Source organism: Sparassis crispa, assembly GCF_003851025.1.
Source record: "Sparassis crispa DNA, contig_000005F, whole genome shotgun sequence".
NCBI lineage: Eukaryota > Fungi > Basidiomycota > Agaricomycetes > Polyporales > Sparassidaceae > Sparassis > Sparassis crispa.
Genome location: NW_020939752.1, coordinates 991,585 through 1,018,307, shown reverse-complemented (window position 1 = coordinate 1,018,307; position 26,723 = coordinate 991,585). Strand labels below are relative to the sequence as shown.

General features: G+C 49.2%; 12 protein-coding genes across 12 annotated transcripts; 2 read left to right on the top strand and 10 right to left on the bottom strand.

Moving 5' to 3' along the window:
- Positions 1-2,167: 2,167 nt before the first annotated feature.
- On the bottom strand, positions 2,168-3,634 carry SCP_0603720 (hypothetical protein; the record flags this gene model as incomplete). Its single annotated transcript, XM_027759505.1, has 4 exons — positions 2,168-2,551; positions 2,813-3,078; positions 3,132-3,506; positions 3,559-3,634. The coding sequence occupies 4 exons, from the start codon at positions 3,632-3,634 to the stop codon at positions 2,168-2,170; spliced, it is 1,101 nt and encodes a 366-aa protein (XP_027615306.1).
- Positions 3,635-3,694: 60 nt separating this feature from the next.
- On the bottom strand, positions 3,695-5,075 carry SCP_0603710 (hypothetical protein; the record flags this gene model as incomplete). The annotated part of the gene is made up of 6 exons (XM_027759504.1): positions 3,695-3,772; positions 3,828-4,368; positions 4,441-4,527; positions 4,585-4,768; positions 4,826-4,976; positions 5,028-5,075. The coding sequence occupies 6 exons, from the start codon at positions 5,073-5,075 to the stop codon at positions 3,695-3,697; spliced, it is 1,089 nt and encodes a 362-aa protein (XP_027615305.1).
- A 1,024-nt stretch (positions 5,076-6,099) lies between these two features.
- Positions 6,100-6,771, bottom strand: SCP_0603700 (hypothetical protein; the record flags this gene model as incomplete). The annotated part of the gene is made up of 1 exon (XM_027759503.1): positions 6,100-6,771. The coding sequence occupies one exon, from the start codon at positions 6,769-6,771 to the stop codon at positions 6,100-6,102; it is 672 nt and encodes a 223-aa protein (XP_027615304.1).
- Positions 6,772-9,445: 2,674 nt separating this feature from the next.
- Positions 9,446-11,768, top strand: SCP_0603690 (hypothetical protein; the record flags this gene model as incomplete). Its single annotated transcript, XM_027759502.1, has 9 exons — positions 9,446-9,631; positions 9,683-9,832; positions 9,893-9,997; positions 10,067-10,421; positions 10,470-10,964; positions 11,017-11,231; positions 11,283-11,464; positions 11,515-11,651; positions 11,707-11,768. 9 exons carry the CDS (start codon positions 9,446-9,448, stop codon positions 11,766-11,768), a joined length of 1,887 nt encoding a protein of 628 aa, XP_027615303.1.
- Positions 11,769-11,858: 90 nt separating this feature from the next.
- SCP_0603680 (hypothetical protein) lies at positions 11,859-13,163 on the top strand (the record flags this gene model as incomplete). Its single annotated transcript, XM_027759501.1, has 3 exons — positions 11,859-11,940; positions 11,992-12,568; positions 12,611-13,163. The coding sequence occupies 3 exons, from the start codon at positions 11,859-11,861 to the stop codon at positions 13,161-13,163; spliced, it is 1,212 nt and encodes a 403-aa protein (XP_027615302.1).
- Positions 13,164-14,683: 1,520 nt separating this feature from the next.
- Positions 14,684-15,204, bottom strand: SCP_0603670 (hypothetical protein; the record flags this gene model as incomplete). The annotated part of the gene is made up of 3 exons (XM_027759500.1): positions 14,684-14,818; positions 14,869-15,074; positions 15,123-15,204. 3 exons carry the CDS (start codon positions 15,202-15,204, stop codon positions 14,684-14,686), a joined length of 423 nt encoding a protein of 140 aa, XP_027615301.1.
- Positions 15,205-15,267: 63 nt separating this feature from the next.
- SCP_0603660 (hypothetical protein) lies at positions 15,268-15,652 on the bottom strand (the record flags this gene model as incomplete). Its single annotated transcript, XM_027759499.1, has 3 exons — positions 15,268-15,295; positions 15,346-15,541; positions 15,592-15,652. The coding sequence occupies 3 exons, from the start codon at positions 15,650-15,652 to the stop codon at positions 15,268-15,270; spliced, it is 285 nt and encodes a 94-aa protein (XP_027615300.1).
- Positions 15,653-17,315: 1,663 nt separating this feature from the next.
- Positions 17,316-17,570, bottom strand: SCP_0603650 (hypothetical protein; the record flags this gene model as incomplete). The annotated part of the gene is made up of 1 exon (XM_027759498.1): positions 17,316-17,570. The coding sequence occupies one exon, from the start codon at positions 17,568-17,570 to the stop codon at positions 17,316-17,318; it is 255 nt and encodes an 84-aa protein (XP_027615299.1).
- Positions 17,571-20,213: 2,643 nt separating this feature from the next.
- Positions 20,214-20,885, bottom strand: SCP_0603640 (hypothetical protein; the record flags this gene model as incomplete). Its single annotated transcript, XM_027759497.1, has 1 exon — positions 20,214-20,885. One exon carries the CDS (start codon positions 20,883-20,885, stop codon positions 20,214-20,216), a length of 672 nt encoding a protein of 223 aa, XP_027615298.1.
- A 419-nt stretch (positions 20,886-21,304) lies between these two features.
- On the bottom strand, positions 21,305-21,790 carry SCP_0603630 (hypothetical protein; the record flags this gene model as incomplete). Its single annotated transcript, XM_027759496.1, has 1 exon — positions 21,305-21,790. One exon carries the CDS (start codon positions 21,788-21,790, stop codon positions 21,305-21,307), a length of 486 nt encoding a protein of 161 aa, XP_027615297.1.
- A 975-nt stretch (positions 21,791-22,765) lies between these two features.
- On the bottom strand, positions 22,766-24,805 carry SCP_0603620 (hypothetical protein; the record flags this gene model as incomplete). The annotated part of the gene is made up of 1 exon (XM_027759495.1): positions 22,766-24,805. The coding sequence occupies one exon, from the start codon at positions 24,803-24,805 to the stop codon at positions 22,766-22,768; it is 2,040 nt and encodes a 679-aa protein (XP_027615296.1).
- Positions 24,806-25,167: 362 nt separating this feature from the next.
- SCP_0603610 (hypothetical protein) lies at positions 25,168-26,505 on the bottom strand (the record flags this gene model as incomplete). Its single annotated transcript, XM_027759494.1, has 1 exon — positions 25,168-26,505. The coding sequence occupies one exon, from the start codon at positions 26,503-26,505 to the stop codon at positions 25,168-25,170; it is 1,338 nt and encodes a 445-aa protein (XP_027615295.1).
- Positions 26,506-26,723: the final 218 nt, after the last annotated feature.

Genomic DNA, 26,723 nt, shown 5'->3' with positions numbered 1-26,723 from the left:
TCCTGTGGGACATCTCACAGCTGAGGAGGTCCTGAAGTGGGAGCTACTTGAGGGTACTATCTGAAAGGGCCCATGGGCTCTATATCTTTCCTGTTGTCTAGGTTCTCCCATGGACCTCCCTTGCATTATTACTGGTTAAAGGGTATCAGGGGGGATTCTGGACCTCCTATAGTCTGGTATTTTTCACTTTCTAGCTTATATCTTATTGTACTGTAGGTCTTATGCTACTTGCCCTCTTCTTACTGTGCATTCTAGAACTATATGTGTGCAGCTGTGAATGCAAATTCAGAATTTCACAGATATATATTTGCATCTAATCATGGTATATAGGTCTCTTCTCACATCTGCATGACTTGTTGGAGTAGGTGTCATTGCAGGCCTCCTTGAATGACTTGTTAGAGTAGGTGTCATCGCAGGTCTGCTAGAACGACTTGTTGGAGTAGGTGTCATCGCAGGCCTACATGAACGACTTGTTGGAGTAGGTGTCATCACAGGCCTCTTTGAACGACTTGTTGGAGTAGGTGTCATCGCAGGCCTCATTGAACGACTTGTTGGAGTAGGTGTCATCGCAGGCCTCATTGAATGACTTGTTGGAGTAGGTGTCATGAATGACTTGTTGGAGTAGGTGTCATTGCAGGTCTGCTAAAATGATTTGTTGGAGTACATGTTGTCACACGTCTGCTTGAACACATTGTTTGTCAATGCAGGAACAAAGCATTAATATCTGTATTTTTGCTTATCTTATGATTAACTAGGTTTCAGTGCAAAAGTAAATCATGCAACACCATTTTACGCTATATCATACAGAAGCTGCCCTCATTGCCTACTATTAATTTTACATTATACTACATTGAAATCTATTTGTATGTATAGTGCTCACCATTTACTAATTATCACTGACACATCTCTTATTAATGTGGTGCATCTCCTGTGTTACCCGCAATGAAGCTATGGTCATATATCAGATCAACCTTCTACATCATATATATTGGACTTCCTGTCTGACAGTGAATAGTCTTCCCAAGGTCTCTATTTAGTATGGTGGACCTCCTGTCTGACAGAGCATGGACTTCCCAAGGTCTGTAGTGGGTGAGATGGACCTTCTGCCTCATATAGAATGGACATCCCAAGGTCCCTACTAGGTGAGACGGACCTCCCGCCTCATATCAAATGGACATCCCAAGGTCTGTACTTGGTAAGATGGACCTAGTTACACTGGAGGCAAAAGTGGATGTTCTGCCTTGGAACAGTGTCTGAACATCCAAGGAACAGATTACGTTTTTGGACATGTCACATGTTCTGAACATGGTAAGGAACATCTGATATGTCTCGCACAATGTTCTATTGGAGAGCATGCTGGAGACATGTTGCATGTACCATTCTGGAACATATAATATGTCTCACACAATGTCTCATTGGAGAATGTCCTGCAGACTTGCTGCATGTTTCATTCTGGAACATTTATCATTTTGCTACTATATTCTGGGCTTGTCTCTTGGTGCAATATGCTCTGTATAATAAGGATTTTCCATGGCCAAACACATTACATTTCTGGCTGCTGTTAATCTTCAGAACATTGTGAGAAGATGTTAAGTGCTCCTACTCCAAACATACAAGATGTCCTGGGCACCAAGAACATTTGCAGTACATGTAAAATTTTAGTATAATTTTAGTATGTATCATACATGTACTGCAAATGTTCTTGGTGCCCAGGACATCTTGTATGTTTGGAGTAGGAGCACTTAACATCTTCTCACAATGTTCTGAAGATTAACAGCAGCCAGAAATGTAATGTGTTTGGCCATGGAAAATCCTTATTATACAGAGCATATTGCACCAAGAGACAAGCCCAGAATATAGTAGCAAAATGATAAATGTTCCAGAATGAAACATGCAGCAAGTCTGCAGGACATTCTCCAATGAGACATTGTGTGAGACATATTATATGTTCCAGAATGGTACATGCAACATGTCTCCAGCATGCTCTCCAATGGAACATTGTGCGAGACATATCAGATGTTCCTTACCATGTTCAGAACATGTGACATGTCCAAAAACGTAATCTGTTCCTTGGATGTTCAGACACTGTTCCAAGGCAGAACATCCACTTTTGCCCCCAGTGTTAGTAGCAACATATCTAGAAAAGTACAAGTGTGATGTATTTGGACTAAACTATCAAAAGAGCTCGCTTGCGAGGAGTGTACCTACTAGGAGAGACTGGTAAGAGTTCAGTATCATCCACAATACTACTGTCCAGCAGAAGTGTATCAAGATCAGGGTTAGCTAAGAGCTCATGATATGCATCATTAAAGGCCACCACCTCTGCTGCATCCACCAACTCTCCATCATCTTCAGAATCAGTAGGTGGATCAAAGCTTACCCGTTCCTCATCATCATCCTGATTCTCACCTGAATTATATTGTGCCATCAAGCTCTCATCCTTATCCCACTTGCCTGTCACCTGATATACAGCAGCATCTCTCAGCTCCTGCTCCGAAGGACCCCATGATGAACTCATAGGGGTCAAACAGAGAATCGCACGGACTTGAGACTGCCAAGTCACACATAAGCGAGATAAACGATCACGATGGTGATGAAGAAGATAGAGAAGGTCAATGTCATTATCTATTCAGACATCAGAACTGTAGAAGCATAAGAATAACAACAACATACCTGCATCGACACAGGCCTTCTGCAGGGTCAACCACTCCTCTTGAAACCATTCTTGCAATGCACAACGCTCTCATTGCAATCGGCTCTCCTCCTCAATACAACGATCTAAGAGCAAACACATCTTGATACCCTCACGCACCGTTTCATCTCCGAGCCATTGAGAAACTGCATCAGTGTCTGCATCATCATCCAGCCCAACATCCTGCCAAATGTCGTCATCAATGTCAAGCTTGAAGAGGCCGTTGCTCTGAATGGGAGGTGATACAATAGCAAACCGCGGAGCCTTGCGCTGTCGAATTAACGTTGACATCTGCATACATAAATTATTGTACATCTTCGCGAGCTTCAGAATACCGGGTTCACGACGCTTGATGGACGACTCAGCATGTGTGCTAAGCTTGTTGTCTACAAGCTCAAAGGCATCAACAATGAAGCCTAAAAGAAAGAAAGAGACATACTGTTGATTGTCTGGCGATACGAACGCTCGAGATGTTTGAGTTCGAACTTGCACTGATGAAGGCGATCACGGATCCGATGCTTGATGGCATGCGCATTCATTCGGATCCTCAGGAAAACATTGCATGCGAGTCGCACGAGCTGCGCACATTCACCTATGCCAAGCGCTGCTTTCTTGCATTCCAGAGCGGAAGCGATCCGTGCACTCTTTGACCTGGCATCAACGAGCTGCAAGTCTATTTCTTGGGTGTCGAGGACATCATTGTCAGCCAGAAGTTTGAGTTTGAGATCACGGATGTTCTCCTGGTAGGCAACAAGTGTCTTTTGCAGTGCAAGCACCGTTTCAATAGCGCGCTTGCCCTTGTCGCGCGAACGACCTGTTGCATGTAGTTAGCCACTCAGAACAACCGCAGAGAAGTCATAATGCACGCGGTGCCGGTTTCATCTGTTCTTCAACCTGTGCTACCCACTCAGCCCGTAAGACATCTTCCTCGATGCCAAGCATTTGAAGTGCATCGATGGCAGCACGCTTCTTCGACTGGCATACACTCCACTTCCTGGAAAGTCAATGCCCAAGCCCGGACATTGACTCTTCATCAAGATGTTTGACCTGCGTGTCGAGAATGAAAAGATGCTGATGGTACTGACAACGTCCATCAGAAGACAAAATTCATCAAAGTAGAAAAATGAGGACTCACTCTGGACACTCGTAACGATGGGATGAGCTTCCGAATCGCACTCCAGAACCTCTCGCAGCCCTCGCCATCTGTCAACCCAAACCCGATTCCCTTCCGTGGATGATATATCAGCTGGCATGGCCACTGGTGCCCATATGCATGGAATATCAATATCGCGAACGTGATGCAGTCGATGACATCGTGGAGAAAGCCAAATTTGATGCAGCTTCGGTGGAGTTGACAGCCGATATCGTACAGTATGCTGACAGTCATAGAAGCAGGGAGATTGTCGAAGAGTCGGCGGATAAGCGTAAGGGCGTAGTACTGCTTCTCGCCCGCAGAGGTCATGTTGACCAACCAAAGCACACGGTCATGACGGCACAGCAGCGTCATGAGACCCGTGTCAGCGAAGAGTTGCGTACTTGCCTTCTGACGTTTCTCGTCTGCTGCTAGGAAAGACTCGTGGCAGCCATTGAGAACTGATCTTGGCAGCTTGAGACCAGGCTCATACTCGTCCTCCTCCTCCACTGTGGGTTGTGTACGATGCGGCCTGTTGTCTGAACTGGGTCGAAGGCTCTCGACGTATGACTCCATGTCCTTGACATCCGACTCAGGCACAAAAACAGACTCTCACGCATGACGAGGATCATCGCGCCCACCTCCCTGGCCCTTCCTCCGCTTCTGCGTAAAGCATGCATCAATGCAGACGATGATATCAGGTCTGATGTTGACGAATGTTAGTTTGATAGACATGGAAGCATTAACAAATAATACTCACATGCCATCCTCACTACTGCATGTCGTTCCGCCGAAGCACAGAGGACAACGAGCACGTAGATACTCGCTCGGTCTCTCGCCGTGAGATGCACCGCTGAAAGGAGTCCCTTCCGGTTGCTGCACATTTTCGGGATCAGGTTCGATCCCCTCTTCTGCATCATTAGACGCTTGGAAAGTGGGGAGCCCTGCTGGGTTTCAAGTCAGTTTTACCTCACAGATGGGGAGGTCTAGCAGATACTCACGTTCGGCCCGCTCGGCGGCAGGGGGAGTTGAAGCGTCACGCAGCGGGGGAGGCCGTGCTCGTTCCAGAATGCTTTGAATGTGCCGATCAGTGGCGTTGACGAGATTCGAATACCAGAGGAGGGCATTGCCGAAGCGCCGATGTAACGAGTCCTAAAATGTCTGAATGAGTGCATGAATGTTCACGTAGGGCAAAATACATACCCGTGTAGTCAGTTTGTATCCACGTTCACCAAGGAAGTACTCCAGCATGGTGCAGAAGGATGTTGTGTTAGGCGGCAGCTGCACGAAAAGTTCTTGAACAAACTTGAGCAGGGAGAGGTCGACCACCAAAGTCAGAGCTTGAGGGGCACATGGGAAAAGGCCGCGAGATAGAAGTTGAAGGGCAGCGGGCGAGCACTGGCAAACGTGGATGGTGATATGTCGTAGACCTAAAATGAGGCCGTGTGAGTGCCTGAGGGTTGCGACGAAACAGAAGAAAAAAAATTGCTACTTACGTTCAAAGTATACACAGATGACTTGAAGAGTTCGCACGTGCTCGCCACCGCAAGTGCATGTCTTCTCCTGGTTAACGGATTCACGCAAATAGTCCGATCGTCGAAGGAGCTCCATATGGGGGTGCAGTAATGACGGGATGACCTCTGTTGCCCACCTCTTCCACTGCTGCACCTTCTTCTGCCGATCTCGCCCGGATTGAACACCTGGATCCTCTTCGACGTAAGAGGTATACAGCCCGTCAAAAGTGGCAGCCTCGGGAGGGTCAGGGATGGATGCAAAGTCGGTGGGGAGCACAAATGGGTCGTCAGAGCGGGGTGCTCATTGTAGAGGGCGTGAAGATCGAATTTCAGGACCTTCTGCGCGACCCCGGGATGGATCTGACTGTGTGAAGTTGAGGCGTCCAGGAAGCGTCACCAATCGCTCCGGCCCAGGCAGATGGAGATGTTTTGTGCTGCGAGGTCGCCGCTTGCGGGGAACGTCGGAAGGTTGAATCAGGTGGACGTGCGAGGGGGGTGTTTTCTGAGGGGATATCGAACAAGAGGAAGGCCGATCTGCCGACAAGCTCAACCGTCGATAGTGAGCAGTTGGCCGGCGAAAAGACATAGGGACGGATTGGGCAATGAGCTGTGAACGCGAACAATTCAGCGAGTGTCTGTGGGCTCAAAAACAGGGGGGATTACCTTGCTGAGTCTTCGCGCTCGGAATAGCCAATCACGGCGAGTGACTACACTAGTCGAAGCCGTTCGGTGCCTGTAAGTGCGGGCTAGCGTTCGCCGAGTTAGAACGGCGTGCGCCCTGGAAACGAGATGGATTGTACGAGGTGTTTCAGTGCGGTCAGAACAGGAATGTCAGAACTACGTATTGCAACATACCGGAAGATTTCGCGGGCAGCATACGCGATCTGTATGATGCCCTCAAGCAGGACATCCTGAGTTCGCACCAAAGGAGCAACGTCTGCCTCATCTGCAGTGTCGCCGTTCTTATGGCCGTTGCCATTAGCGCTAAGGCTCGGGCTGCCATCGCCGCTGGCCTGTTTCATTCCCTTGCTCTTCTTCGAGCTGGCCTTGGGCGGGTTTTTGAGAATGAACATCGTCGGCTTGTAGCGTATGTCGATGCCAGTGCGCTCGCCACATGCCTTGCAGTCACGGATGATCTCATCGTTCTTGGTGATGATGAGATCCGTCTGGGGGGTCTTGCACGACTTGCACAGCACGAACTTGTCGATAAACCCATCCAGAAGCTCATGCAGCTTGGTTACGTCATGCGCGCCATTAACAATGTAGCCATCGTTCTTCTCGTCGAACGATGTCTGCGCGCCAACTTCGCAGGTGAAGAACTTGGTAGGGTACATGGGCGGTCGGCTTAGCACGCGGGCGACGTCAGACATGTTGGGTATGACAGTCTTGATGCCGTTGCCAGTGCCTTCTATCTTGGTCAACAGAAGAGACATGCTGTGGAAGGAGAAAGGTCAGGCAAAGTAACACGAGGCAGAAAGGTGTCTGCGCACTGGGCCATGCACCGGCGAAATGAGACTGAGCGCAGCTATTTGACGGAGACTGCATCGTGGATAACCGGTGGACAGTGGAGTGCTAGCAAACGGAGGAGTACTCGTACATATGAACTTGAAGCTTTGAAGGCTGTATGATGTTTGAGAGCCTGCCAACAGGACTTCCCATTTTCGGACTTAGGACTTCCCACTACAAATTTCTTTCCACAATACCCCATCGATCTACTATCCTCCTGCTGCAGTGCGTATCGTCTCGTCCATCTCGTTCAGGCTGCAATCATTTCTATACCTCTCTGTGTTGTGTTCATCGCTCCATCGCGTCACGACGTATGTACTTATCTTCATTTCCCATATCTTGTGTGCGCCTCACGGTTCTGTTTGCTCCTCTACCAGCCGCATCGTCCGATTCGCATGCAACGATGTGGGCCAGAGCACATCGAGGACGTCCTCCTGCAGACACGGGCCCAGCAACGTGCCGGACACAAAGCCTTGCGGGGTCAACCTCTCGAAACTCATCATTCACCCATCCAGCCACACTGCCAAACTGCTGAGAAAGCGAACGACGTGATGCATAGTTGCGGTCAGTACTGCACGTTATTTAGTATACATGGAGGGATCCAGAGGAGACGGTACGAGATGAGACAAAAGTGCGAGTCTGCCGGGGATGTAGAATAGTAGCTGAAACCGTGCAAGATACCGTACGTACATGTCGTACTCATCATACTCGAGCATCCGTCCATGTACACACACTCAATCAACAAAAACTATCACTCCGTAAATCTACACTGCCAGAACCAGGCACCGCGGCTAGCACACCACGCGGCAGCCGTGCTCGTGGTGGGCGGCGGGGACGTGCACAGGGACGCCCTCGCGCATGAGCATGCTCGCGCACGTTACGGTGTCGAACACGTCGTCGACACCCTCGACTCGACCTGCAGCACACTGCATTCTTTGTAGGTGGGCGCGCGGATATCCGGGGCGACGCACTCGGCATCGGCGCACCAGATGAAGGTGGGGGAGGAAGCTTGGGGGAAGTCTGGGTGGGTTCAGCATTAGTAGGGTGGGAGGTAATGAGTGGCAAGTGGAGGGTAGACGGGCGGGGATGAGAGGGAGTGTGAGAGTGAGGTTGATGAAGAGAAGATGGACGTACTTTCTGGTTGGCGGAAGTCAGATTTGCAGCCGATGAGGATGACGGGGATGGATGGAGCGCACTTCTTCTATCCACTGCGCGAGTCAACCAACCAGGGCAGGATAGTCAGAAAGCAAGGAGAAGGCCGAGTCACACCTTGATGGAGACGTTGTCAAGGGAATCGGTATGTGATAGAGATTGCGTAGTGGATGACAGGTAGCCAGACAATAGAGTGCGCGCAAACGGAGGACTCATACATACTACGAACTTGAAGGCTGCACGATGTTTGAGAGCCTGCCACCAGGACTTCCCATTTTCGGACATAGGACTTCCCACTTCAAGTTTCTCTCATCGATCTACTGTCTTCCTGCTGTGCATATCGTTTTTTCCATCTCGTTCAGTCTGCAATCATCTTTATCCAAGTGTCTATCCCTCTCCGTGTTCTCCTTGTCGCTCCACTGTCACTACGTACATATTTCTCTTTATATCCCATATCGTGCATGCGTCTTACGGTTCTCCTTGCTCGTCTACCAGCCGATTCGTCCGATCTACAATTATTTCTATCCAGGTTTCTATCCCTGTCCGTGCTCTCCTTGACACTCCACTGTCACTACGTATGTACTTATATTTATTTCCCATATCTTGCGTGCACCTCACGGTTCTCTTTGCTCGTTTAACAGCTGCATCGTCCGATTCGCATGCATCGATGTGGGCCAGAACACGACGAGGACGTCCTCCTGCAGACACTGACCCAGCGACGTGCTGAATGCAGAGCCTTGTGCCGCTAAACCTTTGCAGCCTTTCGAAATGTGTCATTCACCTGGGTGACGTGTGCTGGCTCACACATGCAGCAAGCTCGGCGACGCTATTCCACGTCCCGGTGAGTGGTCATGATGCTGAGTTTATTCGTGTGTGCCTGGATCGCGCCTCGTGCACCATATCCAACCCAACCCGCTTGCAGTGGATGTGACCATCCATCAGTTTCTGCGCTACGAGCGGATAGTCTACGCACTTTTACAGCACCCGCATTGCTAACGTCGCTCCGCAGATGTGCACCCCCGATCCCGATGAGTCTCGGCCATTGCAGACAGTTTTCCTCTGCGAAGGCATGGCCTGTGCTCGGGATGCCTGTGCGTTTCTCTGCATGAGGTGCATGGTCAGGCCCCGGGCTTGGTCCACTTTGCTGAGTAGTAGAATATGTGATACACTTGTTGGCAGCCAACCACAGCCCGTGAATATCAAGGGGACAACAAAGCACCACGGCGATTCGTGAGTACTACTTCCGCACTTTGTTTTCTGATGAGTCTGATCTTTTTTCAGTAATCTGAACAGACAGATCTCTCAGCAACTGTATTGTCGTCGTCCGACGTCCTCAAAATGCGAGCATTGTCTGGTAAGTTACCTTCGCTCGCATCCTCTGTACCATCCCGTCCTCGGCGTGTTCGCGCATGTCTGTCTAATCACCTTCCCTCGCAGACAACCTGCAATATGGCTCGGAGGAAAGACACCGGTCCTCCAGATGTCATTGAACCTCGCACTCTGAGGTCTCGGTCAAAGCCCGACAAGGTCGCTTCAGAAGCTCTCCCTCCTCTACCTCGCAGGGCGAGCGCAAAGAAGCGTGCTTCCCTGGCAGTCGGTGATATCCATGTATCTCATGATGAGGATGAGAGTCAGGTTAGTCATGCCTATCCTCGATAGGATCGGTTTCTAACATTTAATTTGCAGGTTCCACCCAAACCGAGGCCTAAGCCAAAACTGCAGGGGAAGGGGAAGAAGCGCGCCCGGTGCAAGGCACCAGCTGGCAACGTTGATGCTGACGAGCATGACGCTGCTGATGAGCATGACGCTGCTGACGAGCATGACGCCGCTGACGAGGTACTTCAAAATGTTTTTTTTGGTACTTCAACTAACACTCCACTCTCCGCTATCCTGCAGGATGTTCCCACGGATGTGTCGAATAATCGGAAGCAACCTCTGAGGAAGAGCACCATCCAAATGACACATTCAACAGTAGAAGAGGTCAACAGTGACGATCTGGAGGTACGTCGATCCAGCGTATATTTCATTCTATTGTACTGACAGCTATTGAATGGTCTGTTAATTTTTCAGGATGTTGCACTGCCTCGGTCGAAGAGGACTCGACGTGATCCGGTGACAGATATGGCGCCGCCACTCGTGCCGCTGCCATCTGAGGGAATGGAGGAGCATGCCGACAGCGATGTACCCGTTGGTAGCGTGAACCCAGGCGTTGACATGCCAGCCATCCTCAGCGACGATAATGAGGAAGATGCACCCGGTGACGACGAGCTAGGCGTAGAGTTCGATGTCATCATGCACGAAGACACGGCTGCCGTTACTGATGTCATGGGAATCGACACTTCCACTGATGGCGATGTTCGCCAGGTGCTCGATCGGGAGGGCAACAACGTCGGACAGGAGCGACGTTCAGAAAGTTGTAACGAGGGTAAGTTCATTTTGATATGCTGGTGATGTTCGCTGACTCAGATTGCAGAGCACGACGAGTTGGACCCTTCAGGGAGTGACTACGCTAAGACTAGGGATCAGGAGATGCTTCGGCGCAGCAAGAGCCTCAGACGTTGTGCTGACAATGTCGATACGGAGACAGAAGACGACGAGGATGATGCAGAATTGCAAGATGAGGTGACCTCTGACCCGGCCGTGTCCATGCATCGACCAAAGATGAGCAGTAACATCCAGAAGAGGGGAAAGGACCGTGCCACATCACCTCAGGCTGACGACAGTGAAGTGCGTGCAGCAGACAATTGGCTAAAGACTCCGGGACCGTTGTCGAAGGAGGCCAGAGAGCAAGCCGCTGAGCTTGGGGAGAACATCTTGAAGATGGCGGCGAATATTGGTCGCAAGTATGGGAAGAGTACTCGCGATATTCTTGTGCATGCCGGTCTCAGTTTCAAACCCTCTCGCGCCGCGAACCCCACCAACATATACCGTCATTGGTACTCTCGGAAGCATCCAAAGATGAAGGACGGTATGTATTGCATTCATATTACATGAGCATGGTTGTACTGACAAACTCGAAGTCAGCTCCGCAGATTACTTGAAGATGATCAACGTAGCTTACAAGAAGCTGTTCAAGAATGTTGACCCTGACGACGAGGATGGACGGAAGGCGGTCATTAAGTCGATCCATGTCATGTGCGATGATCGCGAGTTCGACGATGCAAATGTCGGGCCGACCTCTATGAAGTCTATCACAGCACGGATGATGAGTGCGAAGGACCAGTTCACGGATTTGGTATGTGAATTCTGACGTTATTTTGTTCTGCATCTGATGGTCAAGTAACAGGCAGCTTCATATCGGAATCTTGCTGACATGGAAGTCGTCGGGGCCATCCTCTATGTCGGAACTGATACCGCAGGACGTCAAACGTCTGCGATCTTCGGTGGTTCGCCGGCCGTGAAGAAGCTCGTCGAAGATAATGGACTTGATGTTCACACGTTCCTCGACTTCCTCACTACGAGCTTGAAGTAAGTTTTTGTTTAGTGTCATTGTCATTCATCGCTCACGATCAACCCAGGTCATCTCACTTTAGCTTGGAGGGCTTCAACTTGCCAACGAAGTTTGGCCATAGCATCGTTGTCGAGGCGAAGGTTAAGGAGAATCCTCATGATCGCTATCAGCATATCTTCACTGGCATGATGCAAGAGACTCTGCGTATGTATTCTTTTCACTCGTGTACCTGCCTCATGCTGACATTACATGCTCGCAGAACAATATGATCCCACCGTTGTACGCGTCCACTGGATGAATTGGTTGAAAATCGCATCATGACATAGTCTCTGCATCGTAGACTGGCCTGCACGCATACTGGTGCCGGGACCCGATTTCAACTATAAGAACTTGAAGACTAATGAACTGAAAATGCTTACGGAGGGCTATATTGAGGAGCGTCTGCATGGGCACACAAATCTCAAGATTCCGCGGATCGTTAAATGGCACGAGGGTGAGTTGATGCTCGCCATGTTGCGATGTTAGTCTAACAGGTCTCTTCTAGATGACATGGAGTTGTCGGTGCTCGATCCATGCCACGCACTCATCCCACTTGTCATCAATGCTGAGGGCACCAGGCTCCGGCTCGTGCGCGACGCAAAGGATTCGCTGAAGGTGCCTGGATGTTTAGCGACCAAGCCTGAGCTTGATTCGAACTCCGAGAGTGAGGAGGAGGAGGAGGACCAGGAGGCACTGCCGCCACCGCCGCCGCCGCCGCCGCTGCGGAGCAAGCGTTCCAAGTCCAAGTCAGCTGGTACCAAGGCTCCTTCTGCAACAAAGGTCGGCGGTACAAATCAAGTTCGCAAGCATCGCCGGGAACTAGACATCAACGAAGATGTTCAATCAGATGAGGTCCAAGAAGTTATTCCTGTCATCAGGGACATCCGCGGGGCCACAACACGCCTCCCTTTACAGCATGCTGCATCTCCCCATGGTCACGTTGCCCCTCGCAGTAGAAGGCAGTACGAGGATGAGCTCGAAGGATACAGCAGTGCTGACAGCGTGCATGCTGGCATCGACAATAGAGCTGCCACTCGTTATCAAGGCCAGTTGCCCAAGCGCCATGCCGCGCCCTTGCCAAAGTGAGAGGCACACCGATCTGACTCTCATACTCGAGGTATCAGGCCGCCCTCTGTTATCCCTCCTTCGTGGCTTCCATCGGGCAACGCGCCGAGCACTGGATATTCGCACGGCTACTCCCCGACCATTGCATATGTCCCACGGGCGAGCAATTCTGTTGGCGGGCATGCACGCGGCTACTCCCCTGCTGCTGGATTTCCTCCTCATCTGGCGTCTCATGCGCATCGGTCACAGTTGCAATGCGCAGGTCATCCTCAACCTTTAGCGGTGCCCTCCCATCAAGACCTTAGCATCCAAGAGGACGAGAACCACCGTTATCACTACCAAGCCCACACCCGAGGGGCGGGACGGCAAGACTTCGTGCGACGGGCAGATAATGTCATTGAGGAGGAGGATGAGTTTGTTGACAAAGGTAGGATGCCTCAGCAGTTGATGCATGCAGGTCGAGCGATGCCGGGCAGAACTTTCACTAATGCTGTTGCTGGGCCAAGTGGCAAGTACTCTCATCGTCATGCGGAGGCGGGGCCAAGCTATATTGACTATGCACCTGATGACGTCGGTGCGCTTTTCGACGATCCGGTGTACTATGACGAATAAGAATTAGGTAGTTAAATTTGGATTATCTCCGATACTATGACCCAGTTTGGGACTTGTCAATATATCATGAGATTTATCTGCGAGATTGTGTGTCTACAATATATGTGGGCACTTTGTGGGACATGGGAGGTCCACAGTACAAAATAAAGGCCTTGGGATGTCCGATCACCATAGGATGGGAGGTGCATGAAAAATCCCGAGCTTGAAAAGGCCATTTAATATGAGGCAGGAGGTCCGTCTCACCCAGTAGGGACCTTGGGATGTCCATTTGATATGAGGCGGGAGGTCCGTCTCACCCAGTAGGGACCTTGGGATGTCCATTCTATATGAGGCAGAAGGTCCATCTCACCCACTACAGACCTTGGGAAGTCCATGCTCTGTCAGACAGGAGGTCCACCATACTAAATAGAGACCTTGGGAAGACTATTCACTGTCAGACAGGAAGTCCAATATATATGATGTAGAAGGTTGATCTGATATATGATCATAGCTTCATTGCGGGTAACACAGGAGATGCACCACATTAATAAGAGATGTGTCAGTGATAATTAGTAAATGGTGAGCACTATACATACAAATAGATTTCAATGTAGTATAATGTAAAATTAATAGTAGGCAATGAGGGCAGCTTCTGTATGATATAGCGTAAAATGGTGTTGCATGATTTACTTTTGCACTGAAACCTAGTTAATCATAAGATAAGCAAAAATACAGATATTAATGCTTTGTTCCTGCATTGACAAACAATGTGTTCAAGCAGACGTGTGACAACATGTACTCCAACAAATCATTTTAGCAGACCTGCAATGACACCTACTCCAACAAGTCATTCATGACACCTACTCCAACAAGTCATTCAATGAGGCCTGCGATGACACCTACTCCAACAAGTCGTTCAATGAGGCCTGCGATGACACCTACTCCAACAAGTCGTTCAAAGAGGCCTGTGATGACACCTACTCCAACAAGTCGTTCATGTAGGCCTGCGATGACACCTACTCCAACAAGTCGTTCTAGCAGACCTGCGATGACACCTACTCTAACAAGTCATTCAAGGAGGCCTGCAATGACACCTACTCCAACAAGTCATGCAGATGTGAGAAGAGACCTATATACCATGATTAGATGCAAATATATATCTGTGAAATTCTGAATTTGCATTCACAGCTGCACACATATAGTTCTAGAATGCACAGTAAGAAGAGGGCAAGTAGCATAAGACCTACAGTACAATAAGATATAAGCTAGAAAGTGAAAAATACCAGACTATAGGAGGTTCAGAATCCCCCCTGATACCCTTTAACCAGTAATAATGCAAGGGAGGTCCATGGGAGAACCTAGACAACAGGAAAGATATAGAGCCCATGGGCCCTTTCAGATAGTACCCTCAAGTAGCTCCCACTTCAGGACCTCCTCAGCTGTGAGATGTCCCACAGGACCAGTGGGCCATGCACTAATCCCATGGGCAGACCACCCCCTGGGAGGCTCTTAGCCACAACAAACAGTAGATTATATTGAGGCTAAGAGCTAGGGATAGGAGGTACCCTGAAGTGGCCCAACTCAATGCTGATGAGAGTGCCGACATCATGGAGAATGTCAAGGTACACATCATAGGCTATACTGAACTGGTCGACGAATGCGCGTCGAAATGGAACCTATATTGGTAAGAGTTAATGCGAGTACGTGATAGAAAATGAAGACTCACTGAGTGCAGAAAGCACAATGCTCGCACCTGGCCTTGAATACTGAGGTGGGGGCAGACACGGTGTAATTGGCGATATGCTTCGAGGGCTCTGAATGAAACTGCTACTGTTGGCCTCACAGGAGCCATGCCAAAGTAGCCATTGCGCGCGAGGGAGACATTTGCTTGAGTCGCAGGGGTAAGGGAAATGAACGTTTGATCGCGCACATCTAGAGAAACTATTAGTTCATGGAGAACTGCAGCGACACTGAACATACCAAAAAAGTCCACCGTGTACATGCCCCATGGCTCTGCATCTGGATCTGCTGCTGCAATCGGTGTACCGGCCTTCCATGCCATGTAGGCCTCAATGAGCTCGGTGCGCTGTTCTTGCCATTCTCGTATACATATGCTAGTCCGATCTCAGCGAGTGTGCACATCTTTCCGTTTCCTATGATGCATCATCAGTGTTGATAAGTGGGCGGATGGGTAGATGCGCACCTTTTGCCTGTCTCCACGAAGATTTCCCTGCATAACTCCTGCTCACCACCTGCATTACTGAAAAACATCGCTTCTTCTCCCGGCGGAATTGAATCCAGCATCTCCTGATCTTTGCGGCTTGAGTCTTCAAGATGGCTAGTACTCAACAGACTGTCTTCAAGGTCCTTGAGAGTTTGGCGGTCCTCGAACGTTATTCCTGTGTTGAGGTAGCATAAGCTACGATGAAAGAACATAGGATGATCACACCTACCTGCAATCTGCTCTCGGCGGTATCGAAGGGCTTGTGCTCATCACTGTGGACCTTCATTGACATGATCGACCATAGCGGTGCTCTTCTTCCCAAAACTGCGGCCTACACAGATATTGACTGTGGCCGACAAGGCGCTCCTCATCTTTCTGTTGCGGGCCATAGCATTGCCGATGTGCGCAGAGAGAAGGACAAGAGGGTATGGGAAGCGCACAAGAGGCACTGCTGCTCAAACAACACGGGGCAGCAGGAAGTTTTCGAGTTACAAGGGATACAGCAGTGGACAGCGTGGTGGATTATGGCAGCTGTGCGGAAAGCAGCAGCGATGGTCAGGGGAACAGTGACGACGGAAGGCAGAGGCATGGGAAGTTGAATTTGGAAAGGAAGCGCACATCGGACATGCAGAGGGCGGCTTCCAGAGCGCATGGCAGGTGGACTAAACCAGTATAATGTGAGTTGAATCTCGAGGCCAACGTCTTACACTGTGAGCGGGTGGCAGCAGTGACATGAACATGTGGGAAGTTGAATTTGGAAAGAAGCGCGCAGTGAGAGGGCGGATGGCAGCTTCCAGAGTGCCCGACGGGAGGACTAGACCAATATAGTGTGTGTTAAGTGTCGTGGCCAACGTCCTGCACTGTGAGGTGGGTGGCGGCAGCGACGCGGACACGTGGGAAGTTAAATTTGGAAAGAAGCGTGCGGCAGGAGGGTGAAGGGCAGCTTCCAGAGTGCCCGATGGGAGGAGGCACGTGCTTGATGGTGGGGAGCGGCCAAGGCCCTCATCAGGAGGTGGCGGGAACTGGCTCGTCGGCACCGCCAATGATGCCGGTGGGAGATAGCCGGCATCCGATGCGCAGGATTGCTCAAAGTACCCACACTCTCCAGCACTTTCTCCATGGGTAAGAGGATAAGAGGGATCTACACTAATTAGGTGGCACACGTGCACCTGTGTGATGCCACTAATTAGTAGCTGATCATGGGATGATTAGGTGCTGGGAGGGAGAGATAACAGTTACCAGGAACAAACAACTATAAATATCTGTGCAGGATGGACTGCAGAAGATGCCGCGTCAATTATGGGTTGGGATTAGGGCTCGCAACGTACTGTATATGTTTACGGCCATAAAAGTACGTGGGAAATACTGTACAGCTCGTATTTGTGGTGCTGCTTATGGGGATTCCCTTATACGATACTGGCGTGTCTGTACTTGCGCGCGTATTGGGGAAAATACACGTGATGTGGGTTGGAACCAATCAGACACTGCTGCTATTGGCTCCGGCCCTGGGTGCTTCATCTTGGCTGAAGCGCCAGACCACAGTCTGGGGAGGCTCTGAAATGTGACGGTAAACACGTATGCAGTCGTAAACGTATGAGTCACAGCATATCGTATCAGTAACATTTTCGGATCTTGCCGGGCATAAACGATGTGGTCCCCGACTCCAGGAACTGGAGGAGGGCCTTGTCGAGGGATTTCGTATCGCGTCTCTACTAGCTCCGTACGATGCACATAAATATGTGTAAATAGATGACAGACTCTTTTTTATGCAAGGAGTTTTGATAACTAAGACTAACTCATTCTGGTAAGATAGGGCTCGTTCAGGGGGCAACCAGCCGGGAAATTATCGACCTCAACCTGAAAAAATGAAGAGGAGGACCCCGTACACTGGATCTCCTACCCCCCGAGCCCGATATGGAAATAGATGAGATAACACCATAGATCTACTACTAAGTACCATACCTTGCCACCTTCCTGCGAGGCTGTTTAACTACTATCGATGGTGCTCTATTCCTCTTCTGCACGAGCTCTTCGCGCATCTCTTCTATCACATCGGTATTCAGAATTCCATTTTCCAACCTCCACTCTTCAGTAACCTGCTCGTCAATCTCCATGAATGCTTCTTTGGCTCGTGAGATATGCAAGTCCATGAGAAGTTGCGGGGCAATTGGTGGTAGTGTTCCATCCTCTTTCGAGTGCTCCATAGTGATGTGGAACAGTGTGTTGTACTTCCATATGGTCCAAGGTTGACCCGATGCTGTGGGAGGACAGAGAGAGCAATGGATAGGGACATTGGTCTTCATACTTCCCAGATGATGAATTGTAATGTGCCCATGCTTATTCACCGGTTCTGAGTGTGAGTAGTACGGGTGGATATCCAGGATTGAGGACGGAAATGTCTGACATGTGCATTGGAAGATATGAAGGAAAGGGATGCACGGCGTCATGTTCTTTATCTTATCTCATCAGGTCCAAAGCCTGAATGCTACTGCCCTCGACAATGGCTGTGAACTCAAATAATGGAGGAATATCTTAAAGTTTTGCTGGAGGTACTGTATACACATGTGAAGAACACATCCCGAGATTCTGAGCGCACAAAGTGGCCCAGGTTATGTGTAATCAGAAAGTTGAGTGAAAGTGCTTGAAAAAAATAGAAATAGACCCTGTACACCAGTGGAGGGACAACAACCACATCGGTTGGAGTCATGGAAAGTCCTGGTGGGTGCCCCCTGAGCTCGTTCATACACGACTGTAGTGTTGCTGCAAGGTGAGGTCAAGGTACCTCGAGGTGCCGGATTGGGTTACCCGGTTACCTCGAGGTGACCTTACCTCGAGGTAGCTTCACCGCTTTTGGATCCCTTACACATTACTAGTGTATTAGAAAGGTTGCTAGGTGACATACTGTAGATTGTTGATGGACTAACAATCATTACAATTTCTGTATTCTACGGCTATAGTACTAATAATAGGAAAAGCCACATCAATTCGTCAACACTATTTGCCATCAAGAGCCAATGACTCTCAACAGGAGTAGCATCAGGGAGAACATCCTTTATTGTCAACCAGTCATCATAGTACACTCCTGTCGAAGCAAGAACTTGAGCAGCCAGCAACTAGCAGGAATTCTTGCATGCCTGGACAGGTAGAGCATCCAGCACAGTGCACTACGGACTGTCAGAAAGACCTGCCTGTGAGTCTGGCAGCAATGCACAAGCACACCGATCAGCAGGAGTAAGCCTCATTACAGAACCAACTACTTAAAGAAGCCTGGATCATGCTCGAGCTGGCACAGCACTGGCAGTTGCTTGTAACAAATATTTTAGTCTACGTATTCCTTTGCAATGCATCTCCTGGCATCTCAAAGCATTGCGACACTGCAGTCTCAGACCGGCGATGCATTGTGAATGTGACCAGCCTGCACCTTCCTTATCTGGACATTGTTACCTCCAAGGTAGTTCGAGGTCAGCTCGAGGTAACTCGAGGTGACGTGCTGAAATGCCGGCAAAGGTGAGGTGCACCTTACCTCCGAGGTGCCTTACCTTGCAGCAACACTACACGACTGGTTTGAGCGTCCATGACATTAAGTGATATATCACGTGAAATTCCTAAAAAGGACGTAAGTGGCACATTTGAAGCTTCAGAATAAGCCTAATCCCGACATGGTTTTGGTATCTCCTCGGTCCCCAGGTCAAAAAAAATAAATATGCTTCCTCACATTGACCGCAGTGAGTTTCTCTACATTCTGGGGAAGCAGATATGGCCTAAATGCAGTGTAGCATGAGTAGTTGCATTTTTAAAGGAAATCTCCCCCAAGTGTGACATCTTGGATCACGTGAGGCTAGTCGTGTATGAATGAGCCCTATCTTCCTCCGCCAGATTGACAGTCCTGTCACGCTGGTCACGCGCAGAATTACAGTCCATTTACAGTTCCTCCTGCCTAATCTGTCCACACGCGTCGCGTGAGCACAAGTCCTCGACCAGCCTGAGTGGATGAAAAAATGTGAGAGAACATGTGCATGCTGCACGTGAAGGTTGGTGAACCGCGATGCAGTAGATAAGGCTCCGGCAGGGCAGTGTGAGTGTAGAGAAATATATATGCAGTAAACTAGGTACAGAATAAATTAATGGGATCATGAACTAAACATATGGGTGTTACGCGGCAGTGAAACACGAGCGTCAAGTCGAGTTGTCACGAGACAAGGTCTTAGTCTAAGACACAAGTCCGTTCAAGTGACACTTCTGGCGATGTCCTCGCACTGAAGGTCGATCAGAGTTCGTTCTTATGACTCGTAGTAGCTGTCTGCTACTAACGGTCGATTTCAGTCAAAGGCAAGTGAAAAGCTGGTTTAATGGTAACCAGGTCGAGATGGAGATCCAGCTCGACAAGGTCGTCTACTTATACAAAAGGTATCCGCAGTACTACGCAGTAATGCGAGATCGTTCATTGGCTAGATAAGGTGAAACAATACCTGGGCAAGGTAACAGCGAGGAAGTAATATGTATGAGAAAGCTGAGTAAGGTCGTGAGAGATAATCAGTACTAATGGGGATAACGAGTCGTGTATCAGAACGAGGTAAAGATGAGGCGTACATGCACGTCTTGCATGCGCGATAAGAAGAAGGTCCGGAGTTGGATCCGGTGTAACCCTAGACTAGGGGTTCTGGACATCTGGGTAAAGAATTGGAGGTTGCGCTCCAATGAGTCACGTGTTGGATCACGTGGTCTGGTAACGTAAAGGGAACAAGGAAAAGAAAAAGAAAAGACGCGCCACAAGTGGGGAGCGTTGTAACATCAGCTCCCGTCTAACGTTTCTTGTCCCACAAGAAATATTGTGATCTTCATCGTCGTCAGGGGCAGTCGCGGACATAATGATCTCCTCCACATCTGTAGCATGTCCGCCGGCTGGTTCGTGATCCTTGTTCGGGGATACGTCCATTCCGGTAGGGATGACTGCGACGCGAAGAAGTGGATGCAGTCGAGAAAGATGGTTGGGATAACGGAGATCGTCCACTGGGTACGTGCGAACGAGGAGGGCGAGGTCGAACGGGAATTGGTTCTGGCGACGAGCGAGGAGTGGATGCGGGTATTCCATTAGTGGTGTATCCGAGGATGTGTCCGATGTCTTCGTCCCCATGCTCCCTCCAAATCTCCTGTGCTGTACGAGTGACCGCACTGCGCATCAGCGACCAGACTTGGTCGACTCTGGTCCGGGCTCTACTCGTCCTTTCTTCTGCTGCGATGAGCTCTTGTCTGGCCGTCTGCATCCACTCGACCATTTCTAATGCTCGTTGCATGGAAACCACCGCTTGTCGATCTTGCGGGCGATTTCGTAAGGCGACGAGGATATCTGTGAAGTCGACAGGAACACGGATAGCCGAGACCAGACGTGTGGCAAATTCTTGTTCGTTCGATGCGTGACTGAGTTCGATAGAAGGTGAGGGCGATGAGGTGCGGATAAAGGGTGTCTGTGCTCGAGAGGGTACTCCATTGACAAGCGTAGGCGATGCGGGTATGCTCATAATTGTGGAGGCGACTTCAGCGAGTATATTGTGAACAAGGTCGTCTATAGCGGAAGTGGGCATTGATGATATGTCGTTTTCTCCCCCTTTTATACCTTTCAGTCGTTGAGGGGGTCGCGGTTATCTGTGATGTGAAATAGAATGTCGTGGATCCGGGTAATAATCAAATAGATGAAAATCCATTGGACGATAAAGAGTATTCCCACAGAGATAAGAGCCGCCTGATCAGTTCCAGGCATCGTTCTGATCACCCCAGCTGTTAGCGTGCGGGCTGTCTCGCGTGAAGAGTGTGTGTTCAACAAGTCGTCTGATAAGGATTCGGTGGATGATCCAAAGAAAGGCGAGGGTTGTGCAGTGGAGGACGATTAGGAAGATGATGAGGAAAACCGTCGTGGTAGTCATTCCGGGTTTCTTCTCCTCTACTGGATTCTCCTGGTCCTTTTATATGCATCGAGGATTCGCTTGGCATTCTGTAAATTGTGGGTAGGTTCCCACGAGTTTTCTGCTGAAGAATATCCCTTCCACTTGACCAAGTACCTCAGATGACCTCGGTACGTCTTGTGATTCAGGATGGCTTCGACTTCGTACTCTTCTTCGTTATCAACGACATCAGGTGGTGGGTTCACGTAATTCGGACCATGTATGTCGTTTTCGCGATAAGGAGATAGAAGGGCGGCGTGGAATACGGAATGAACTCGCCAGGTCTTCGGGAGTTTGAGACGATAGTTGGCTGGTCCGATGACTTCGACAATTTCGAATGGCCCCTCACGCTTTGGTGCTATCTTGCGCGAGGCGTAATTGACCTTTAGGTTCCTCGAGTCTAGCCAGACCTTCTGTCCTAGTGTAAACTTCGGCGATCCTTGTCTGACTCGGTCCGCCATCTGTTGTCGGGCTAACTCGTGCATGGCTAGTGCTTCTAGTCTTATCTTCTGCAACATGTCAAGCCTGGATTCAACCGATGGAATGTTCGTGGTCGGAAATACGGAAGGGAGTCCACGTGGTTCGTATCCCATCATGATGCGGAATGGGCTCATCTTCCGTGCCGAGTGTTCCCTTGTGTTATGACAAAACTCGAGGTCTGGCAGGCGGTCGGCCCATGTTTCAGGGTTGTTTCCGCAATAGAGTCGAAGATAGATTTCCAGCTCCTGGTTGACTCGCTCTGTTTCTCCGTCCGTCTGAGGGTGATAAGCTGTGCTCATTGATGATCTGATCTGGAGTAGTCGATTTAACTCTTGGAAGACCTTGGATGCGTATTGAGGTCCTCTATCTGAGATGATTCGGTCGGGTAATCCAAATCGTGAGTATACTTTGTCATGAAAAATCTTGGCCGTTCCTTCGGCTGTGATCGTTTTGAGGCAGGGCGTAAGAATCACCCCCTTCGTAAGGTCATGGTCTACTACGACCATAATTGAATCAAAACCATTGGAAATGGGAAGGTCGGTAATAAAATCGGTGGTGCAACAGGAAAATGGTAATGCATGTGGGTCGGCGGGAATTGGTTCCAAAGGAATACGCGTTGGATGAGTGTTCGGTTTCATTTGTTGACAGGCGGCACAGCCTTCAACATAATTGTAGACAAATGTATACATGCCTGGCCACCAGAATTCACGACGTAACAGTTCAAGAGTATTGAACTTTCCAGGGTGACCCATGGCAGGGGAGTCGTGATGTAGTCGAACGAGGTCACGATGAAGAGTTTCAGATGGTGGAACGTAAATCTTTCCCTTGTAAAGGATGACACCATCGCGAACTTCCCAGTCGGAAAGCGATGATTTCATGGGGAATGGCCCTTTGTGCGCAATCGCTTCGAGGGCTTCGTGAACAATGAGGTCTTTTGCTGCGTGATTCCTGATTTCATCGAATAGTGTCGGGGAAATGGATCACACGAATAGTGCGTTGGGTAAAAGAACGCGATCTTCGTTGTCACTTTCACTGTCATCGAGTCCGTTACGACAAGATAGCGCATCAGATTGGATCATCTGAGTGCCAGGAACATGGATGAGGTGAAGATCAAATTGTGATAATTTGAGACTCCATCGTGCTTGTCGGCGGTTTAACTTCTGAGCTGTACGGAAGTACGTGAGGTTCTTGTGATCACTGCGAACTTCGACGGGATGGGGAGAGCCTTCAAGATAATGGCGCCATTCAGTGAGGGCTCGAATGATTCCGAGGAGTTCGCGGTCGTAGATTTCGTAGTTTCGTTCAGCTGGATTGAGCGTCTGTGAAATGTAGGCACAAGGATGGAGGTCTCCATTGATGTCGGCTTGGCGTAAAACTGCACCCGTAGCAAACTTGGAAGCGTCGGATTCAACAATAAAGGGTTTTGCCTTGTCAGGCAGTAACAGTACTGGGGCGGTACTGAATCGTTGTTTTAACGTGTCGAAAGCTGTCTGACATTCTGTCGTCCATTCAAAAGGTGGAGATCCAGCGGCAGTGCGCGTAAGATTCGTCAATGGTTTGGCAATATCCGAGAAGTTGGCAATAAACTTCCGATAGAAGTTTCCAAACCCTAGGAAAGAGCGAACACCTTTTACCGTGCTTGGTTCAGGCCATTCTGCAATTCCTTTAAGTTTGATAGGGTCCATGCCAATGTAGTTTTCTCGAATGATCATGCCTAGAAATTCGACTTCTTTAACGTCAAAGAAACACTTTTCCGGTTTAAGGAATAAGTCGTTGTCTTTGAGTCGTTGGAGTACGCTTCGGGTTCGAACGTGATGTTCTTCCAAATCGTTTGAGAAGATGAGGATATCATCCATGTAAATGACTATCCATCCCTCATCGATCATGTCCTTGAAGAGTGCGTTCATCATCATTTGGAAAGTCGCCGGAGAGTTGCAGAGTCCAAAGAACATGACCATAGGTTCAAAAAGTCCGCGATTTGTCTTAAATGCGCCCTTCCATTGGTCACCATCTTTGATTCTGACATTGTTATATCCGGAGCGTAAATCCATTTTCGTAAAGATCGATGCGCCTTTGAATTGATCCATAAGGTCAGAGATGAGCGGAAGAGGATAGGCGTTTTTCACCGTCCCTTCATTCAGGTATCGGTAATCCTGACAAGGACGTAGTGCTCCGTCTTTCTTTCCTACAAAGAAAAATGGTGAAGCCATGGGAGATTTTGATGGTCGGATGTATCCTTTTCGCAGATTTTCTTCCAGGAAGTCATCCATCGCTCCTTGTTCTTTGAGCGATAACGGATAGACTTTACAGTCGCGTGGAATAAAATCGGGTTTCAAGTCAATGGCGTGGTCCCAAGGCCTGGTTTCTGGAAAGCGTTCAGCTGCTTTCTTTTCAAAGACGGACTTCAAATTGTGGAGGTAGTTGGGGACCAACTCCTCGACGGTTTTGGGTTTGTCTACAGCTGATGCTTCTTTGTGTGCCTGTTGTGCCAATTCTTGTGATTTACCGGATGGTTTGTAAAAGACCGTATTCTGTGCGTTACAGAATAATGGGGATCGAGTACTGTGTGTCATTCTTCCAATGGCGGGGCCCCTTCGTATGGTGAAGACTGCGGTTTCAGTCTCTTCATTCGTCAAAGGTGACTCCTTCCTGATGGGTTCAAATATCCCAATGACTGGCTCTCCTGCGATATAGGATATAACTAGATCGTCGTCATCGAGCTGATCCATAGGGGATTCTGATGGTAGGTCATCTAGTTCGGTATCACTCCGTACTGCGGGTAACTCGCCACACTCAGTGTTATCGGTCATGATTTCTCTGATAGATTCTGAATACCCAAATGAGGTAGGGGAAGTTTCGGTGGTGATTAGCTCTGGGAGTCCATCTTCCTTGAAAATCGAAACTTCTTTATCTGGTGCATCTTCGATGGTGGGTTTCGGTGGCCATTTGGCATTTTTACCAAACCAAAAGTCACCGGTTTCCCAGTTGATCATCGGATTGAGGCGTTTAAGCCACGGCATGCCGAGAAGTATGTTTTCTTTGCCAATGCCGGTCAAGAGGAAGCGAGTAAGTGTCTTCCTTCCTCCGATTTTCATCATCTTCCAGGTGCAATGAGTAATGGTACCCATTTGATTTGGTGTGCCATCTGCATTCATGACTGTAATCGGTTTCGGTAATTCCCATCTGATGAAATCGTTTTCTTCCGCAAAACAAATGTTCATGAACGTTTCGGCTGCACCGGAATTGATCAAGGCTTCTGTTGTAACGTCTTCCTTCTCTCCCAACGAAATATTCACAGTGATTGAATTTCCACTAGTGTTACAAATAACGAGGGGAGATACGGTAAGATGCGACGGTCCATGCATTACTAATGGCCGTCGTCTCAAAAACCCAATTGGGTTCGTTCTTCGTCAGTCATGTCGTTGAAGACGTTTCGCACATAGGCGATCTGTTCCTCTCTGGTTTCTTCCTTCGACGTCTCCTTCTTCTGTGCGAGGTCTTCTCGCATCTTCTTGATCCATGTGATCGTGTCTGTGTCTAACCCGGGCTGTATCATTCTAGCACGGGTGAAACTTCCAGACTGGGGGTGAAATTGTCTGTCATTGGCTATATGGCCCTTCTTTCTGCATAGGAAACATAATCCTTCTTTCATTCTCTTCTGTCGCTCGTCTGGGGATAAGCGCGAGATATTGACACGATCAACATCCATCGCGTTTGGATCCTTTGCAGAAGCCGAGTAGTAGGGACGATGGACAGACCGGCCCTTTCCTCGTGTCGTCGTAGTGGCTCCTCGCTTGAAGATCTGAGCAGATCTCCATTGGTTATCAAACCGCGAGGCGTATTCATACCACTTGTCAAGTGTCTTGGGCATGCTTTCCATCCCATATATCCTTTGTCGGAGTGGGTCGTTAAGTCCCCACTTGAAATACTCGATATTTCCGGCATCTTCTAGTTTCGCCTTGGATTCAAGCGATCGGAATTCGGCAATGTAGTCGTCCGCAGTACGAGTTCCTTGCTTGATGTTACGCAGCAAGGTACGAGCGGTTTCTTCAATATTTTCATCGCCAAATGCTTTGTTCACACTTGCAATGAAGTCTCTCCAACTCCCATAAGAAAGGAAGTCATCATTGGTGAGTTCCGTTTCTATGAAGCTCTGTGCCCATGATCCTGCTGTTCCTCCTTGCATGTGCGATAGCACGAATGCGATCTTCTGATTGTCCTCCTGGTAGACATGGCTATTTCCGGCCATGTAGTTCTTGCATTGGTTTATAAATTCCCTAAGCTTCGAACGGTCTGAACCGTTGAAGATCTCGGGTTTTCTAAAACCAAGTTCCTTCTGGCTAACATGGTGACGTCCTTCATCTATGGTAACTGTAGCCATCGGTGGTATGTAATCAGGTACAATTGGTGCAAGAGTCGGTTGGGGTACAGGATTCTGGGCAGGGAGGTTCCAAGGGGCGTCTGGTCTTTCTCCTGGATAGGAGGTCGTTATACCGCTGTCTGCGATGTGCTGGAGCACTATTCCACCAAGATTATGGGGAAGTGTCCTTTCAAATTCCTCTGGGGAGTAGTCGAAGTTGTGATTGTCTGGCCTGATGAATACAGGCCTTCCTCCTATAAAATGTGCGTTTCGTTCTGTGCTCCACTCCGCTTGGGATGGGAGGTGCTCGCGGTACTGCTCTGGAAGAGCGGTCGGGTTGATGTAGTTAAAATCCAGCATGGATAAATTCTTCTGTGTGGCCTATGTCTACACGTAGACTGCACACTGTCCTTAACTAAGTGGGTTCGTTCGTCGTCGGCTAACAAGCCCGTAGAGTGTCTTCTGTCTTCAAACTGATACACCTATTTGCTGATTGCTCGAGTGATTACCTCAGCCTCCTCGGCCTATTGGTCTCTCGGACAGACCCCTCTCCGAAGATGAGTGATCAGTCTATCCCT